This window comes from Corylus avellana, chromosome ca4 (assembly GCF_901000735.1).
Source record: "Corylus avellana chromosome ca4, CavTom2PMs-1.0".
In the NCBI taxonomy this organism is placed as follows: Eukaryota; Viridiplantae; Streptophyta; class Magnoliopsida; order Fagales; family Betulaceae; genus Corylus; species Corylus avellana.
Window position 1 is genome coordinate 26,714,960 of NC_081544.1, and position 16,951 is coordinate 26,731,910.

Consider the following 16,951-nt stretch of genomic DNA (forward strand, 5'->3'; position numbering starts at 1 on the left):
ATGTGTGTTCTATTCATTTTTAGGTTATCATATCAGATTGTAAGATTCTTACAGTAAGATTCATGATATCTCCTCGGTTATTTTCCTAAATATTTGAAATTGTTAATAATTATGCTATTTGAGCGTGACTATAGTAACACCTACTCACCAGAAACCGCACAAGAGATGCATAAATTATGGAAACTGCAGATACTCCCTCAAGTCTGACTGAGTTATTGCCTGACCCAACATCATCAAGTTATCAATGAAAATTAAAGTAGTTTACGCTAATGAGGCATAGAACTTATGCCCTAGTGTGTACCTAACGACTTTGGAAATTTCATTGGACCATAAAACCACTGCCCTAGATGATAGTGATACGCTAATATGACATCATGCACAATGGTAATAAAACATTTCAGCGCAACTGCATAAATCTTCCGCACAAACAATGAGCATTTAGTAAAGAGAAATGCTATATACCATATTTTTATTTCACAATTATTTTACATGTTAATGTGACACTATTACCTAATTTGTAGATATTCACTTTAACATATAATTAGAGGGTGCTAATTCTTGCTATATGCTATACTAGATCTCACTCAATCCCACTTGATTGATGTGACCGTGTTCATCATCTCTTAATTTTTTATTTTATTTGTTTAATAAGGGATGATGGTTACTGCATAGTCCACATTGACAAAAGAAATTGAATAATGTTAGAAGTTCTTCCTTTTTTTTTTGTCCTTCCAAAACTAGTGTGACTATAAAAGTACCATTAAATTTGTGGTACTATTAGATTTTGATCAAATGACGATTTTTAAACCCTTATCAGTTTTGAAAAGATATGGACAAAAGAGAAATGAAAACGACTTTTAACATTACTAAATGAAGCGAAATGATGATGAACATGTAACATTAGTCATTACACAATTATAAAAATACTACCCACCTAGACAAAAACCCAATCTTTTTAATTTTTAATTTTTTTTTTTAAGTTCATAGGAGAATGTCAAATTAGAAAAGTTTCCATAAAGATAAAACTTAAAAGATGAAGAAGGCTTAAGAAAAAAAACCCAAAAACTTTCCGGACAAAAAATACCCAAAACCCCAAAGGAAAGAAAAAAGAGAAAAAAAAAAAAAAAAAAGGTGTACAGTAGGATACATTAACACATACAACAAAACCCCAAGGGGGCACAACCAGTGGAGAAAAATCTTCCCCAAAATCTGATCTCTCTCTTTCTCTCTCAAGGTAATCCTCTCTCTCTCTCTCTAGAACCCACGAACCAGCACTTGCTATCTGTAAAGCCTTACCATTTCTCAGATCTCTCTGGGTATATTGGCATATATTGCATATGTTTACGTGCTTTGCTTGTGAATCTTAATGAATGAGTATAAGGTTTTGTTTGGTGGTTGTGGTGATGTGTGTTTCAGATCTTGGGGGGCAAGAGGAGGCATTGCGCATCTTCGTGCCGGGTTTTGATTTCTTCATTTCTCTCGCTTCGTAGGGTTTTAGGGGGTCTCGGAAAATGGCCACGCCCTTTCCCGCTCCGGTTACAGCTGCTCAGGTCCCTACTCTCTCTCTCTGGGTTTTACTTTTCTTTTTTTTTTTTTTTTCTTTTTTTGTGTGTGTTTCTAATGGTGATGGCGGTGAATGGGTACAGGTCGGGACGTACTTTGTGGGGCACTACTACCAGGTTCTGCAGCAGCAGCCGGAATTTGTGCACCAGTTCTACTCCGATGCCAGCACCATGCTTCGTATCGACGGCAACACCGGCGAGACCGCCGCTTCAATGCTCGTAGATCCTTCTATTCTCTCTCTTATTATTTATTTATTTTTTTAATCTTGTTTTGCGTTTTGGGTTCTCTTTTTTCCTGCTCTTTTTTAGAATAAAAGCCGTTGGAATTGGGATTGATTTAATGGGTTCCAAGAAAAAATGAAGAAAGCGACAACCAAGTCTGTTACTTTGTTTTTTTTTTTTCTTTTTTATAGTTGTTATGATTGTTTTTGTGTTTTTTTTCCCTGCCACGTGAAATATATGTGGGAATTTTGTTTATCTGCTTGGGTTTTTTGCTACATTGTGATACGTTTTGCCAGAGGAGTTGTTGTGGGTTTAGTTGATCTTTTTGGTACATTGGAAATTTTGAGGTGAAATGTATCAACCCCAAGTTTATACTCTATGTATTTGTGGAAATGGAAAAATCGAAGGATCTAAATTGATGACATATGGTGCCATAGGGTGAACTATTTTTTTTTTTTTTGGAAATATGGATAATAGTTTTTAGTCATTCAGTAATTGCTATTTCTTGCAAGAATGTTGAGTATCCCAAAGTGCTGGAAGCAAGAAATTTGTTTCTTTGAACTATGAGAATGTTGGTAGGAATGATGGTTTACCAATTATATGAAGCAACCTATCTGTTAACTTTTCAGGGAGCACAATAATAACATTGTTATGTTTACTCAATGTATCTACTTGACACATTTGACTAATTTGTTGCATTTTTTTTTTTCATGTGCACTATTTGGTATCGCACTAAGACAAAATTGATTTGACGTGGCATTTTCAATTTATTAGAATGCAAGATAAATGTTGTAGTTGGGTTTCCTTGTTTTATGGGAATTAGTTAATAACTTGAAGAGGTGTATACACTACTAACATGGTATAAGAATGTCGTGCTTCCTCTTCCACTATTCTTTATATGAGAAAAAACCAATGATACAAAGTTAACATTGATATCATATTTTGAAACATGTTCCAGTAATTGATTATATGACTTAATGCCTATTATAACGACAGTTTTATCTGTTCCATGAGCTTATTTATTTCTTGATAATTTCGTGAAATAGAATATTCAAGCCACCCATCTTAAGACCCTACTTAGACCAGCATTTGGTGATTACCCTTTTAACTTTCAACTTTTTAGTTATAATCTTCTCTTGCTTTTTGTTTGTTGTGTGTTTTCAAGTTTGTACCTGAACTCTTTCTTGATGTTCATTGGAAATAGGTGCCAATGATTGTTCCTGTAAAGATACGCAGTGCTTTTATTTTTAAGGATCCTAATTGGTTTAGTCAGTTTAGGTGTCTGGAGTTGGTATAATGGAGATGAACTGTCTAAAATTTTGATCAAACAATTCTTTATTTATTTAATGATAGTGCATGTATTATTTGTATAGATTACAAGAAACTTCTGCACATAAAATAGCAATAAGCCTTTTTAAGCAATGAAAGATGGAATAAAATGCCAATACCACATTTCAGCATTACCTGTTTCTGTTTCATTAGGTCCAGGCTTCCGGCTAATGTCTCCCCATATTGTTTTGGGACATTTGTTACTGAAATCATAGATTCATCAGTATGAGTAATTAGTACTAACTTTTTGTGAAAGCTTTGGGATTAAATGATGCCAGTTTTGTAACTGAGTTTGCTGTAAATCAGGTTATATATATATATTCTGTTGTATGTTTAACATAACTTTTTAGCTGATAGGTTTGTTTTCTAATATTGTTGGGCTGATTTAGTAATGGTTCCATCTTAAGGGGCTATCCTTTTATGCTTCTATCTTCTCTGTTCTAATATTCAGTTTTTATCATTTATGTATGTCCAATTAATCGATCTCTTGATAAACTTCATCCAACTTTATTTTTTATTTTGGCAGCAAATCCACTCCCTTGTTATGTCGCTCAGTTATACAGGAATTGAAATCAAAACAGCACATTCTCTGGAATCTTGGAATGGAGGTGTTATTGTGATGGTTTCAGGCTTGGTGCAAATTAAGGATTTCAGTGGAAAGAGGAAATTTGTGCAGACTTTTTTCCTTGCACCTCAGGAAAAAGGCTATTTTGTGCTTAATGATATTTTTCACTTCATTGAGGATGAGCCAGTTCGCCACCATCCAGCGGTCTTATTAGCCCATAGCAATCTCGATTCCAAATTAAATGTGCCTAGTACTATTCCAGATCCAGGTATCGCCCATCCAACCTAAATTAAAGTATGATGAGTTCTCATTCTCTCAGGGTGTAATAATCACAATCTTGTTGTTCAACTGAAAAGGGAAAGAAGCTTTTGATTATATTGGTGGAATAAATTAATGGAATATGTGTAATTATATGTATTGAGTTCATTTATAAGAATTTTGATAATCAAACAATTTGAATTTTGTTGTTCTTGATGAGGTAAGATCTATGTTTAGCAATGACAAGTACCATTTGATGTGGTTTTTACTTTGGTTAGAAATTGTAAAATTTGCAGCCAGAGTTCGATATAAAATTGTGTTCATGCATGCTGATAAGGAACAGCTTTCTTAATATTTCCCTTTTAAAATCTTTATGACAGATTTGGTAACTGTTCATTTGTACAGATACAGGAAAATTTTCCTTCACCCAATAATTTAGTAAATGAAAATGATGGTGTTCAGAAATTGTAAAATTTGTGCCTGGAGTTCGATATGAAATTATATTCATGTGTGCTGATAAGGAACCGCTTTTCTTAACTTTTCTTTTTGATCTTTGTGACAGATTTGGTAACTCCATTTCTACTGAGAAAATTATTCCTTCGCCAAATAATTTAGTAAATGAAAATGATTGTTTTTGCAGTGTCCAATTATTTGCTTGGTGGGGAAATCCAGGCAAGAGAGTTTGTGGCTCCTACTGAGGTCAAAGAAAATGGTCTAGCTGACAATTATAGTTTTTCAGAGCAACGATTGCAGCAAGTCCCCGAGTCTGAACACATGCTCGAGAACAATGCTTCAGAAGAGTCAAATGGCTTACTTCAGAATACAGTGAATGCTGTACAAGACCACCTGCCTCCTACTGTTGAGGAACCTGTTGGAGAGCCCCAAAAACACACTTATGCTTCTATTGTATGTACTAAATCTACTAATTATCCATATTTGAGGGATCCATTTATACCTGGGACTGATATTTTTGTCTGCTTGATTTTTTTTTTTTTGGAAGTTACGGGTAGCTAAAGGTCAACCTACACAGGCAGTAGTTTCACAGCCTTCTAACAAAAATGCGCCTCTTACTTCAGAGTGGGATCATATTTCACAGCCCACCACTCAGCAATCAATTATGCCATATAATACATTTGAAAGGTCTGTAGCAGAGATGGCAGAGGAGGTTCCCACAATGGAGTATGAAGGTTTGATTTCTAGTAGTCCTAATGTGCATTTCCATTATGGTATAAGAGCAATAAAATTTCTAAAATCTCAATAGGATTTTGGATTTTCTTTCTGGGGAATTTTTTATGTTTTTCCTTTGAAGATAAGATATCATCTGTTTGCTATTGCCTTCAAAACTTTGGTTTATGGTAAGTTAAAAATTTTGGAGCATTTATTTTACTTTATGCATCGATACTTGTAGATGAAATTAGGTCTGTTTATGTGAGAAACTTGCCACCGACGGTATCTGCTTCTGAAATAGAGGAGGAATTCAAGAATTTCGGTAGACTCAGCGACGAGGGTGTGGTCATTAGAAGCCGCAAGGTTCATACCCTTGACATCTTTATTAGCTGTATTATTGCACTGTATCATCAAATTATATGAAGATACATTTTTACTTATGTGCAGGATGTTGGCGTTTGCTATGCATTTGTTGAATTTGAAGATATGACTGGTGTTCAGAACGCAATTAAGGTCTGAATATGCTTTGTGAATCCCTGGTATACAATATCTTTTAATTATTATGGATCTTCCCACCTACCCAAGTATATTACTGAAAAAAAAAAAAGAAAAAAGAAAAAAAGCATTTAACTTGTTTTCTGACACGAACCTTCTTGCTGACCCTTTCTCACATTGGTTGACATCATTCCAATTTCCCAAGTTCATGTAGCTTTTTTCTGGTGCCATTAAGTTTTTCTTGAGCTTTCTTAAATTTCAGATATTTATACAGTAGAATTTGGTCTTTGGGAATGCCCTTTTTTGTGCAATTTTATTTTTTTTATGCATCTCATTACTTATGAAGAAGAAAAAGAATTTCTGTGTTTTTGTTGGATTTGTGTATTAAAATCTTTGATTTATGCGTCTGTAGGCGGGTTCTGTTCAGATTGCTGGACGTCAAGTATACATTGAAGAGCGGAGACCGAACAGCAACATTCCATCTCGGGGAGCAAGTACGTAATTTTTGTCTTCCAATACTATTATTTTTCTACATTCAATACTACTATTTTTTCAACATTCAATTCTATCTTGATTTCCTTGTTCTTTTCTCTTCTTCTAACTAGTCGTTTCCCTTGTATACCCCCTGTGTACTAGAATTGCGTTCCTCTGCACTTTTGATATATAAACATTATTTATCAAAAAAAAAATTTTCTTGAATTGGCCTAAATCCTCACATTCATGTAATTAGTGCATCAATACTACATTCTTCTTCAATAGTAAGCTGTAAATTTTATGTGATGGTACCTGAAGTGGCTGGTCAGCGTCACTGGGAGGGGTTCAAACTACCCCATGCCATATCAAATACAAGGATTGCATCACATTTGATGCCATATGTGATATTCTTTTCCATACAAGTTTTACTTTATTCATAATCATCTGATGATGATGGTATCTTGCCTGGAGCTGAACTAGTGCAACAATGACGCTGGAAATATTTGAGCTTTGTTTTTATTAAATATATCATAGCAGGATGATAAGTTCAATTAATTGTCAACTGTTATGAACAGGACGGGGTAGAGGCAGGGGCAGCTACCAAACAGAGGCAACAAGGGGCCGTTTTGGCTCTCGGGTTTTTGGCAGGGGAATTGGCTATGACGGGGGTGATCGCGACTATAACAGAGCGAGAGGAAATGGTTTCTATCGACCAGGTCCCCGGCAAGACAGAGGGTTCACAGGCCACCAAGTATCAAGAAGTGGACAAAATCCTTCGGAGCTCTTTAATTAGAATTTTTTAACCAGGGAGAATGAAGTTTTGAGTCAAGCCCTGCAGCTCAGCACATTCACGTTTGTCAGTTCAAAGATTATGATATTGATATTTTCAGAAGTCGGCTTTATTTTAGATGTTTTGGAATATGAATCACATATGTTCCCTTTTTTTTTTTCTTTTTTTTTTAAATAATTTTTTTTCTAGCAGGAAAATTATTATAATTTTAACAGCAATGTGTTTGCAATTTTGAGCTCATAATCCGGTGAAATCTAGCGTTGTATGTCCTATTGGTGAAGGCTGTTGAATTGATTTATTTATTCATTTGTGTAATGTCTTGACCCTTTTCAGTCTTCTCTCAGTTAATTTACTTATGTGTGTGTGTGTGTGTGTGTATATATATATACACACACACATAATAGCATGCCAACCTCCGAAATTGGCTTCGATTATGTTTTTCGCTTATGGTTGGTAATAGAATTAGGAAAAAGAAAGTGCCTTCGGTTGTGAAATCAAAGAAAAATGGCAAGTCAAGATAGAGAGATTGCAATATATGAAACCATAGAATTATATATTATTCATCTCTTTCGTTGTGTTTTTCACTCTTCAAGACTTCCTTTTAAGGCATAGAATCATATTGGAAGGATAAGGAATATGAAAAAATGATACACGAATGGAATATCAATGTAGAAGGAATTTCCTGGGTAATGTAATAAGGATTCAAAGAGATGGAAACTAAATGATCTTTAACTGCATTTATAACACGTTCCTCATACTGTAGTGTAATCTGTCATACAAAATAACAGCTTGATCGAGTTTTCCAAAACAAATTCAATCGCAATGCAACTTCATGGCTTCCCTCATACTAGATCCCTAAAGCCACGTTTTATTAACTTCATGGCCTATTGCATATGTGCCATGCCTTTTTCAACATTTCTGTATGCCTTTTATTATTTATTCCCTTCTTTGGGTAATCGTATAACAGCAGCATATTACAGTTTGTGTTTGAGTTTCGCTTTATTTTTACCTTAGCAGGTTTGGACCCCAAATTTCATAAATAGGTCCAACAATTTTCATAACCTTCGGACAGCAATGCAGCTGGTTTCATGCTTTTGCACGTTTAACTCTTTACTGGTCTCGCAAGCTGTGTTGGGGTTAAGCATTTGCAGCTTTCATGGCTTGTTCGTGGAGAATAGGCATCTGAATGCAGTCGTGCCTTGAATCACCTTCTTCCTCATCTTCTGTTTCCCAGAGGAAACAAGCATATGCTGCAAGAACATCGCTGGAAACAGAAAACAATAGACCAAAATGGATTGTGTCATATATATATGATCTCTTTTTGAGACTTCTCCTTTTGCTTTTGGAGTTAAAATGAGAATTTGTAAATTTACTACTCTATAAACAACCTCTATCATGCAGACTAATGGAAGCAGATCAACCAATATCTGGAGAAACGGATTTGCTCATGGGAAAAGAACTAACTTGCAACAACTATTTGTCAGTGTCCAAACTTAAGTACACCAAATCCCTATTTTCAGTTTCTTTAAAAGCCTTTGAAGTGACACCTGGGGATTATCAATTCCTATTTAAGCACAGAACCACCTCCTAGATTTGGGCTAGTTAAGAGTTAGGTCCTGCAGAATCATAATGCATGCGCTATTTGTAAATCATGTTGATTCAATGCTTAAGGAAAATCTTTTAAACATGACGAAAACCTTCCAAAGTTTCAATACAGAAATAAGGAATTCAGCATGGAAATTGTACCTATCTCCAGGAGCAGCCTCAACTGCTCTCTCGAAGTAGCACAATGCTTTATCTTTGTCACGATGAAGTTCCCACACCAATTTAGCATAGAGTGACATGATTTCACCATCTCCAGGATCAGCAAGTATGGCACGCATGAAAAAATCTTCTGCTGTTCGGAGGTCTCCCTTGGACTGTAGGTTGAACATGATAATTACACGAGTGACATTGGATCATGCAGAGAAACCAATTTAGTGTAACACCAATGGGTCAATCATGAACCAAGCTAATGAGATGGATCATCTTCTTTACACGTGTTTCATTTATCCTAATCAAGGTTCATGAGATTTATAGTGAGTGATAAATGTTTGTAGCACATGTTAAGAAAGGTATTGTTATGCCGCCTCTAATGTGCAACCTAGGTCCAACATTTATCTTGATTTCATTAAATAGGTTTTATACATTTATCCTGACTTAATCTGAAGCTGTCCACTGAAAACCATGAAATAAATACCATTGATATCCATTATACTTAATCCTTAACACATAGGGAGAAAAACTTAACTGGATCCACCATATAGACTTTACCTTTTGTGGGAGTTACATGTAAGTCGCATGCACATAAAATGTCTCATTCCTTCATTCTAAACGAGTCTTTTGGTTTACTACTAAGTCATGTAAATTCTTGTTCAACCTCAATCATGTAAATTCTTGATCCATTAAATAAATTTTAACATCTTGAATCCATTCGTCAGTCATGGATATGACAGATATCCCCTTTGCTGTAAAATGAGTATTCCAATTAACTAATCATAATAATGTACGTTTACATCCTGCTTTCCACCATTGATATGAATTTACATCACTGCTTCTGCAGGAGGCAAGATCACCGAGCAGCATTTCTTTATGCCAAGATGTATATGGAACATTATTAAAAAATAAATAAGCTCATGGGACACATAAAACTGTTGGCTTAGGATGGGTGGCTTGAATATTCTATTTCAAGGAAAAATCACTTGTCAAAATTTCAGAGACTTGTCTAAAACTCTCATCTAATATATATATTAGATTAGCGTCACATTCTAGTCAATATATTCTGAGTAAAACGAGCTGACTATGAAGAGTAGAAGACAAAACAGTAAATAAAATCTAATTATCTTACCTGGCACAGGAACTGAGCATAATTTCTTAGAAACAAGGGGTTGTTAGGATTCTTCTCAACCATCTTCTTATAATACTCCTCAACATTGCCACCTTTGCCAGATTCATCTGCAGTAATATAAGCCACATCCGTCCCAAGCCCTGCTGCAACGTGTAGGGATGGACTAAGTAGTTTTCCCTCTTCAATCTGCACTTAATCCGCAAAGCATTAGAACCTTTTCGGCAATGTGAAACATTTCGAAGCCATCAATTCCTCTGCCAAAATGTAACACCTGGATGTGATCTTGATGTGCTTCATCTTCTTCCTTCTCATCCTCTATTTCCCAGAGAAAACTAGCATATGCTGCAAGAATGTGGCTGGAAACAAGACATTAAAGGGTAACTTTTAGAGATGATGAACAAAGCCGGGTTGTCAAGTTCACACAAGGTTGCCCAGTTGCTGCAGGTCAATGACAGGTTTGTGACAACCAAGTAGAATTTAATTCAACTCCATGAAGTTGAATCTCCAGCTGTTCCAAGCACAAAACTTAGAGTTGTGATTCTTTAAGAAGCCAGATGGAGAAAGGAAGTACTCACCTATCCTGAGGAGACACTTGAGCTGCACGTTGAAAGTAAATGAAGGCTTTATCTTGGTCACGATGACGCTCCCACACGAATTTAGCATACTGCAGCAAAATTTCACCATCTTCAGGATCTGCTAGTGTAGCACGAGAATAGTACTCCTCCGCTCCTGGAAGGTCTCCCTTGGACTGTCATCATGAAAAGGAAAATTAACAACAACCACCAAAATAATAATAATAATAATAATAATAATAATAATAATAATAATAATAATAAGGAAAAAGAAAAAAGAAGTACGTTGAATAATGCTAGACATCAAGATCTAAATTTCCACTGTATTAATGCTCCTCTTTCCTTAATTGAACATGATATGAGCATTACCAGTTACATATAAGACTTTTTTTCCCTCTTTAATTTTTCTGTTCATCCATAATTGACATAATTATAACTCTTGTGACTTTGCCATTGAGTAGATCTTTTTAATAGAGCTCGACTACATTTCCATGCATACTAATTCCAGCTTTGACCAGCAAACAATAAATTGGTAAAAGAAGTTCTAATCGCGAGCCTCTACTCAGAAGTTGATTGTATCTCTAATTATGGTTTAATAGTTTAGTGGGTGGGGCTTATATGTGTTGGCTACGGAAGCACATTATATGCTCAATCCTGGTCTACTCATTAATCTGATATTTCAATCAATGTTCATATCTCTAATGATCCCATAGGCTAAAAACTTTTGCTGTGGATTGAGATTTGATCCTCCAACACCAAACCAATTCATTGATCTGGACACCTCGCACCAAATCCCAACCAGTTATATATGTAAGTAATCCATTTTGAGAACCTCCATATGACACGGACACTACAGTTGGCCTCTGATGTTGGTGGATAGCGTGATAGGAAAAGAATAGAAGTAGCAAAGTCTCCTATTTGAAGGAAACACAAGCCAAAGCTTGAAAGAAAAGAAAAGGTCAATAACTTTACCAATTCATATTTATAATAGTAACTACAAAGCTTCAAAAAGAATTGATCTAAACATGGCTATTTCTCAACCTAAAGATGGGAAAATCTCCTAAAGTTGGAAAAGTCGATGCAAACATAGTGAAATTGGTGCGGAATTTGGATGGAAATTGAGTTAGGATTCGTGTCTGTTGGAAAAAGAAGACTAACCTGCAAAACATGGGCATAGTTTCTTAGAAACAAGGGGTGGCAGGGATATTCATCAACCATCCTCTTATAATACTCTTCAACATCGCCGCCACCATCAAAGTTCGCCACAGATAAATCGACCCCATCGAAACCCCCAATACCAACACCAGCACCAAACATGTCAATTCCCAGCCCTGTAGCAAGATACATGCGAGGACTAACTGGTCGGTTTTCTGCTTCTTCAAAACTTCGATTCTGAACCTCATTTGTACCTTCTTCCTCCTCCTCTTTCACCTCCTCGATCGAGCTCATACTTTTCTTCCCAAAACTGAATTCCCCACTACCTACACCTTCTATGTTCTCTCCGATTGAAACAGTTCTATTCAACGTTTTTTCACTCGGATCTTGCTGCGCGCTCTCTTCATCCTGAAACTCGTCACCGGAATTAAATATCGAAAAAGACGGCGATGATTGCAACATGGATTTGTTATGTTTACAAAAAGAATTTCTGGGTGTAATCGGATTGCGAAACTCGTCTATGGTAGAACAAGTATATCCCAAGCCTTCCAAGTTTCCATCGGAAAAGGCTCGTCGAAAGGCTCTGTAGCGAAAAGTGGAGGGTTCGGAGAACTGGGAAGCGCAGTGAGAGGCTGAAGATGTCAAGTTGGGATGGTGCAGAGTCAGACCATGGGAGAAGGAAATCTTGGAGGTATGGTGATCGGACGGTGGGTAGTTGTTGGTGTCCACGTCTCTGATGGGAGTGTCTGAGAAGGATGAGTGGGCATGTGGGGTTGAAGAGCTTCTGAGAAGCATCTTATTCGTATTTATTGACGATTGCTTGAGATTGCAAGGCTCCACAGCCTCTGACCTGTGAATATTGAGCTTTAAAATATCAATTTCAAATGTAAATTAAATAGAGAAAAAGAAAAAGAAAAAAAGAAACAGAAACAGAAATCTATGAAGCTTTACATGATTTATTGAAGAACATTAAGAGTTTCCAAAAAATGGGTTTCCAAAAATAATTAGCACATTTGATAGAGATTTTAATGGATTTAGATTTAATTTAGATCCTAAAAATCCGAATCCAAGCTGACTGAATCATAAATAATATTTATTAGATCTTAAGTTTTGTATAATATTTTACCATTTCTCTCTTTATCATCTATGCTTAGGTGATAAAAAATAATTTGGATGTTTTCCCATATATTCTTATTAATATTTGGTCCCCTTTAAACAATACTTTTAATTTTAAGCTCCATTTGTTTTTGATGTAAAATGTTTTTTTTTTTTTTTTTTTTTTTGGTGTTTGGTGTGATCGAAAATTGTGGTTAAACCAAAAACATTTTTCGGTTGATTAGGAAAACCCTATTTAGTTTATGTAAAATGGTTTCATTTTTCTAAAACTGTAAATCATTTTTTAAATTTGAACTTATCTTTCCCAAATCGTTGGAGTTCATCGAACCATCATTGGAAGTCACCAAAGTTTACCGAACCACCATCGGAGTTCGTTAGACCACTATTGGAAGATGCTGGACCTTCGCTGATAATAGAAGTTTGTTAGAATCCAATTGCCAAAGTTCACAGGAATCCACCACTGATCGTCAGTCACCACCACTACAAGTTGTTGGGATCTATCATGGTGTTGCCAGAGATTGTTAGAAGTTACCAGCCGTTTTCCACCATCACTCATTTTTTGACATTTTTGTACTAGCCAACTGTAGAATATTTTCAATAAAATCTTCTTCATTTTTTGAAAAATAATATATTTGAAAATATTTTTTTACAACAAACAATTTATATCGAAACAAACGTAGCCTTAAATTAGAATGGGTCCATATTTCATGAGTGATGTTTGTGGTAAGATCTTGAGAAGGTTTCGGATAAAAAGATTTTGGGAAAACTTTATAAAGCGTCTATAAACTTCCACACATTTTAACATGACCTCTTAAAGTTCAAAAACTCTCAATTTCTAATTTGATGCAATCTCTCCCCTCGAGTGTTAAAACAAATGGTAAAAATAATAAAATGACATTTGTACCCTAAAACTTTTATAAAATTCTAAATTTATCTTTTCTTTTTTTTTTTTGTTAGAAAACAAAAATTGGAGTACTATATTTTGGTATTTTTTAGCGGTTTGGATGAATATTTTTTGAACAAATTTGGGTTTGGAAATAGTTAACCCACATCCCCAACTATCATTCTTATTCGAGGCATGCTATATAACATTCTCTCAACCATATTTTTTTACAAATTTAATGGACCAATTATTGAATTTGTAGACTCATATGAATTTCACAAAAATTCAACCAAAGATTCACCCATTCACGATACAAAAATGGTTAAAAGATAATTAAAAGAATAATTTTTATAATTTCTCTTTCTTATTCTAATGCACGTTGAGATGTATAAGATCTTATCAAATTTATTACACGTCAGCAAATTATTTGGGCAGGTAAGGTTTTATGAAAATTGTCTTATTTTGGGTTTGGGAAAAAATTGTATCCATATATCCCACTACAAAAAGAAATATCAACTTGGCTACTGAGATTAAGATGGTCGGCGGAGGTGGTGGGATAAGTTGTGAAAATCAATCCATTTTTAGGAAGTGTGAAAGACACTCTGATCACATGAAACAAGTTGGCTGTGGCTGTGGCTGTGGCTGTCGGATCACAGGAATTACGGGGAGACTTGTGAGCGATGATGTACTTTACTTTAATAATGCCCCAACTATCTCGGAACTTTCAGTTGGCCATGTATGGATTTTAATTGTTGCTCAAACTGATCCCAACTTCTCAATCATAGCTTACTAATTTTGTGTTAGATTTATGTAGGTTTACGAGTTGTATGTGTCAAAAATTGTTAGTTCTAAATATAGTATATCGGGTTTAACTTACGTCAAAGTACGAATATAAACTTAATATCCGACTCATTTAATTAACGAGTTAGACCCTTCAATCATACTTCACTAATTTTGTGTTAAATTTGTATCAAATTCACATGTTGTGTTAAAAATTGTCAATCCTAACACTGATAATGGGAAATTGTCCTTTTCTTTTTGTTTTTTTTTTTTTTTGTTTTTCTTTTTTTTTCTAATTGAATAAGGAAAATGTGGGAAATTGTCCTTAATGTGGCATAAGATAGCCTCATAAAGAACAATGGCCATAGATTGAGTAATCCCTAAAAGTGTGGCCCATTGTTAAGCAAAAGCTTTTCCCTGATTTGTGGACTCATGTGGATTACACAAAAATTTAATGATAGATTCACACATTCATTATATGAAAATAGTTGAGAGAAGGATTTTTATAATTTGTTTTATTAATACTTTTATAATTAAAATCTAAGTTTTCTTCTTGCTATATTTTTTTTTTCTTTATACTTCTTTTTGTTTTAAATTACACCTAGGAGAACAAATATTTTAACATGTTTTAATTTATATGGATTAAAACTAAAATTGGATCTTATGATAGTAATTTCTTTTTTTTTGGTATTTACACATTTATGCAATGTTTTGTATCACTATATGCAGTAATGTATTGGGATATGAAAAATGCCAGGCCTCATTCTCTTAACTATCTTTATTTTTTTCAAATGAATTCAAATCTACCATTGGATTTGTAGGTTTACATACAGGTCCTTCATTTTCAATGGAAGATTTTTTTTTTTTTTTTTAAAAAAAAAAAAAATGTATGGAGATAATTAGAAGAATAAGGTCTAACATTTTTAATTGGGATATAATCTTTAGTATGTTTTTTTATTGAAAAATGTGTAATAGATTTCTTACACGCTCTTTTTTTTAACCTATAAAGAAAAGTGGATGAAAATGTGTTTAAATCTTGAAATTAAATTATAATGAGTTATTGGCTAGTTCTTTATAATCCACACATTCTAGTAATGCTATATAGTATATATCAACCTTTGAATATATATATTTTAATTTCTTAAACAAATATTAATTCAAAATTTGGTTGAAATTATCGCATTCACTTTATAAGATAAAAATATAGTTCCGAAAGAACAATAATATAAGGGAAAATTATATTTTACCCCCCAAAAATTTGGGGTGATTTGTAATTCGACCTCCAAAGTTTCAATTTTGGCAATTCACTCCCCAAAGTTCCAAATTTTTGCAATTTGACCAATTGTACACAAAACTTTCCATATTGCCCCTAATTTTTTATTTTTTATAAAAAAATTAAAAAAATAAAAATTCGGGTTGGCCGTAGCCAATCCTTTGGTGATCTGGCCATTTTTGCACCTCCAATTTTATTTTATTTTTAATAAAATAAATAAAATAAAAATTAAGGGCAATATGAAAATTTTGGGATAATATTGGTCGTATTGAAAAATTTTAAAACTTTGGGGGTGTGGATTGTTAAAATTAAAACTTTGAAAATCGAATTACAAATCGCTTCAAACTTTATGGGGTAAAATAACTAAAAACCATCTATGGATACACTTTTGTTACTGCAATGTAACTATAAAGATAATAATAAAAATAGGAAAAATTACAGTTTACCCCCTCAAAGTTGACAGCGTTTTTCAATTTGAACACCAAAGTTTTAATTTTTGCAATCCACCCCCTCAAAGTTCCAAATTCTTGCAATTTAACCAATTGCATCCAAAACTTCTCATATTGCCCCTAATTTTTTATTTTTTATTTTTATAAAAAAAATTTTAAAAAAATCGGGTGGTTGCCATCTGGCCATTTTTGCACCCCAATTTTTATTTATTTTTTTATCAAAAATAAAAATAAAAAATAAAAATTAGAGATAATATTGGAATTTTGGGATAATATTGATCGAATTGAAAAAAAATTGAAACTTTGTGGGAGTTGATTGCAAAAATTAAAACTTTGATGTTCGAATTGAAAAATACTGTCAACTTTAGGTGGGTAAACTCTAATTTTCCTATAAAAATAATAATAATAATTTATATAACCAAAATGATTACGTACGGTGTGTCCCTCCATATTCAAAACCTCAACGTCCTTAAACCCCGCCAAATATTCAAAATACAGTTGGCCCTCCCTTCGTGTCAACCTAAGACATCTGGCGAACAACCTTCACCGCCTGAAAATATCTATCGAAAAATCAAAAAGCACGAAAGCCCACCCAAATTTAGGCCTTTCGAAAAGCTAACAACAGCTTAGCAAAAAGCCTGGTCAATAGTCACCAACCAATTTCCAATCCTTTCGCTGTCTTATAACGATGATTCCCCCATCAACGAATGCCACATTCACTCTCACCCTCCTATTTTTCCTCTCTATTCTTCCTTCACATTCATGACTCGCCTTCTCGTCGTCCTCGTCTTGGACGGCGAGCAGGACCCACTTCTGCACCGCAATAACCCACATCAAAACAAACATCTTCCTCGTATTATTATTGGATCGATAGTGTAATCTGTTTCCCCCTTCTTCTTTTTTTGTTTTTTGTTTTTTTGTTTTTTTTTTTTCTTGTTTTTTTTACATTAATTCTGTGTTTCTACGACATAATC

At 34.3% G+C, this 16,951-nt stretch overlaps 2 protein-coding genes across 2 annotated transcripts; one reads left to right on the forward strand and one right to left on the reverse strand.

Annotated features, from left to right (window-relative positions):
* The first annotated feature begins 1,176 nt into the window (after window positions 1–1,176).
* LOC132179128 (nuclear transport factor 2-like) lies at window positions 1,177–7,194 on the forward strand. The gene is made up of 10 exons (XM_059591771.1): window positions 1,177–1,234; window positions 1,417–1,550; window positions 1,647–1,781; window positions 3,640–3,946; window positions 4,577–4,842; window positions 4,937–5,123; window positions 5,345–5,466; window positions 5,551–5,616; window positions 6,011–6,092; window positions 6,648–7,194. The coding sequence occupies exons 2-10, from the start codon at window positions 1,512–1,514 to the stop codon at window positions 6,863–6,865; spliced, it is 1,422 nt and encodes a 473-aa protein (XP_059447754.1). The 5' UTR covers window positions 1,177–1,234; window positions 1,417–1,511; the 3' UTR covers window positions 6,866–7,194.
* Window positions 7,195–7,584: 390 nt separating this feature from the next.
* Window positions 7,585–12,301, reverse strand: LOC132179875 (uncharacterized). Its single transcript, XM_059592665.1, has 6 exons — window positions 11,480–12,301; window positions 10,325–10,497; window positions 10,021–10,105; window positions 9,750–9,935; window positions 8,609–8,781; window positions 7,585–8,126 (listed from the first exon to the last, which is right to left on the reverse strand). The coding sequence occupies exons 1-6, from the start codon at window positions 12,269–12,271 to the stop codon at window positions 8,000–8,002; spliced, it is 1,536 nt and encodes a 511-aa protein (XP_059448648.1). The 5' UTR covers window positions 12,272–12,301; the 3' UTR covers window positions 7,585–7,999.
* Window positions 12,302–16,951: the final 4,650 nt, after the last annotated feature.

Coding starts and splice junctions, on each gene's coding strand:
- LOC132179128 (XM_059591771.1), top strand. CDS start 1,512: ATGGCCACGCCCTTTCCCGCTCCGGTTACAGCTGCTCAG. Junction 1,551..1,646: donor CTCCGGTTACAGCTGCTCAG/GTCCCTACTCTC, acceptor GAATGGGTACAG/GTCGGGACGTACTTTGTGGG. Junction 3,947..4,576: donor TAGTACTATTCCAGATCCAG/GTATCGCCCATC, acceptor TTGTTTTTGCAG/TGTCCAATTATTTGCTTGGT.
- LOC132179875 (XM_059592665.1), bottom strand. CDS start 12,271: ATGCTTCTCAGAAGCTCTTCAACCCCACATGCCCACTCATCCTTCTCA. Junction 10,106..10,324: donor CAAGTGTCTCCTCAGGATAG/GTGAGTACTTCC, acceptor TCTTGTTTCCAG/CCACATTCTTGCAGCATATG. Junction 9,936..10,020: donor CACATCAAGATCACATCCAG/GTGTTACATTTT, acceptor GATTAAGTGCAG/ATTGAAGAGGGAAAACTACT.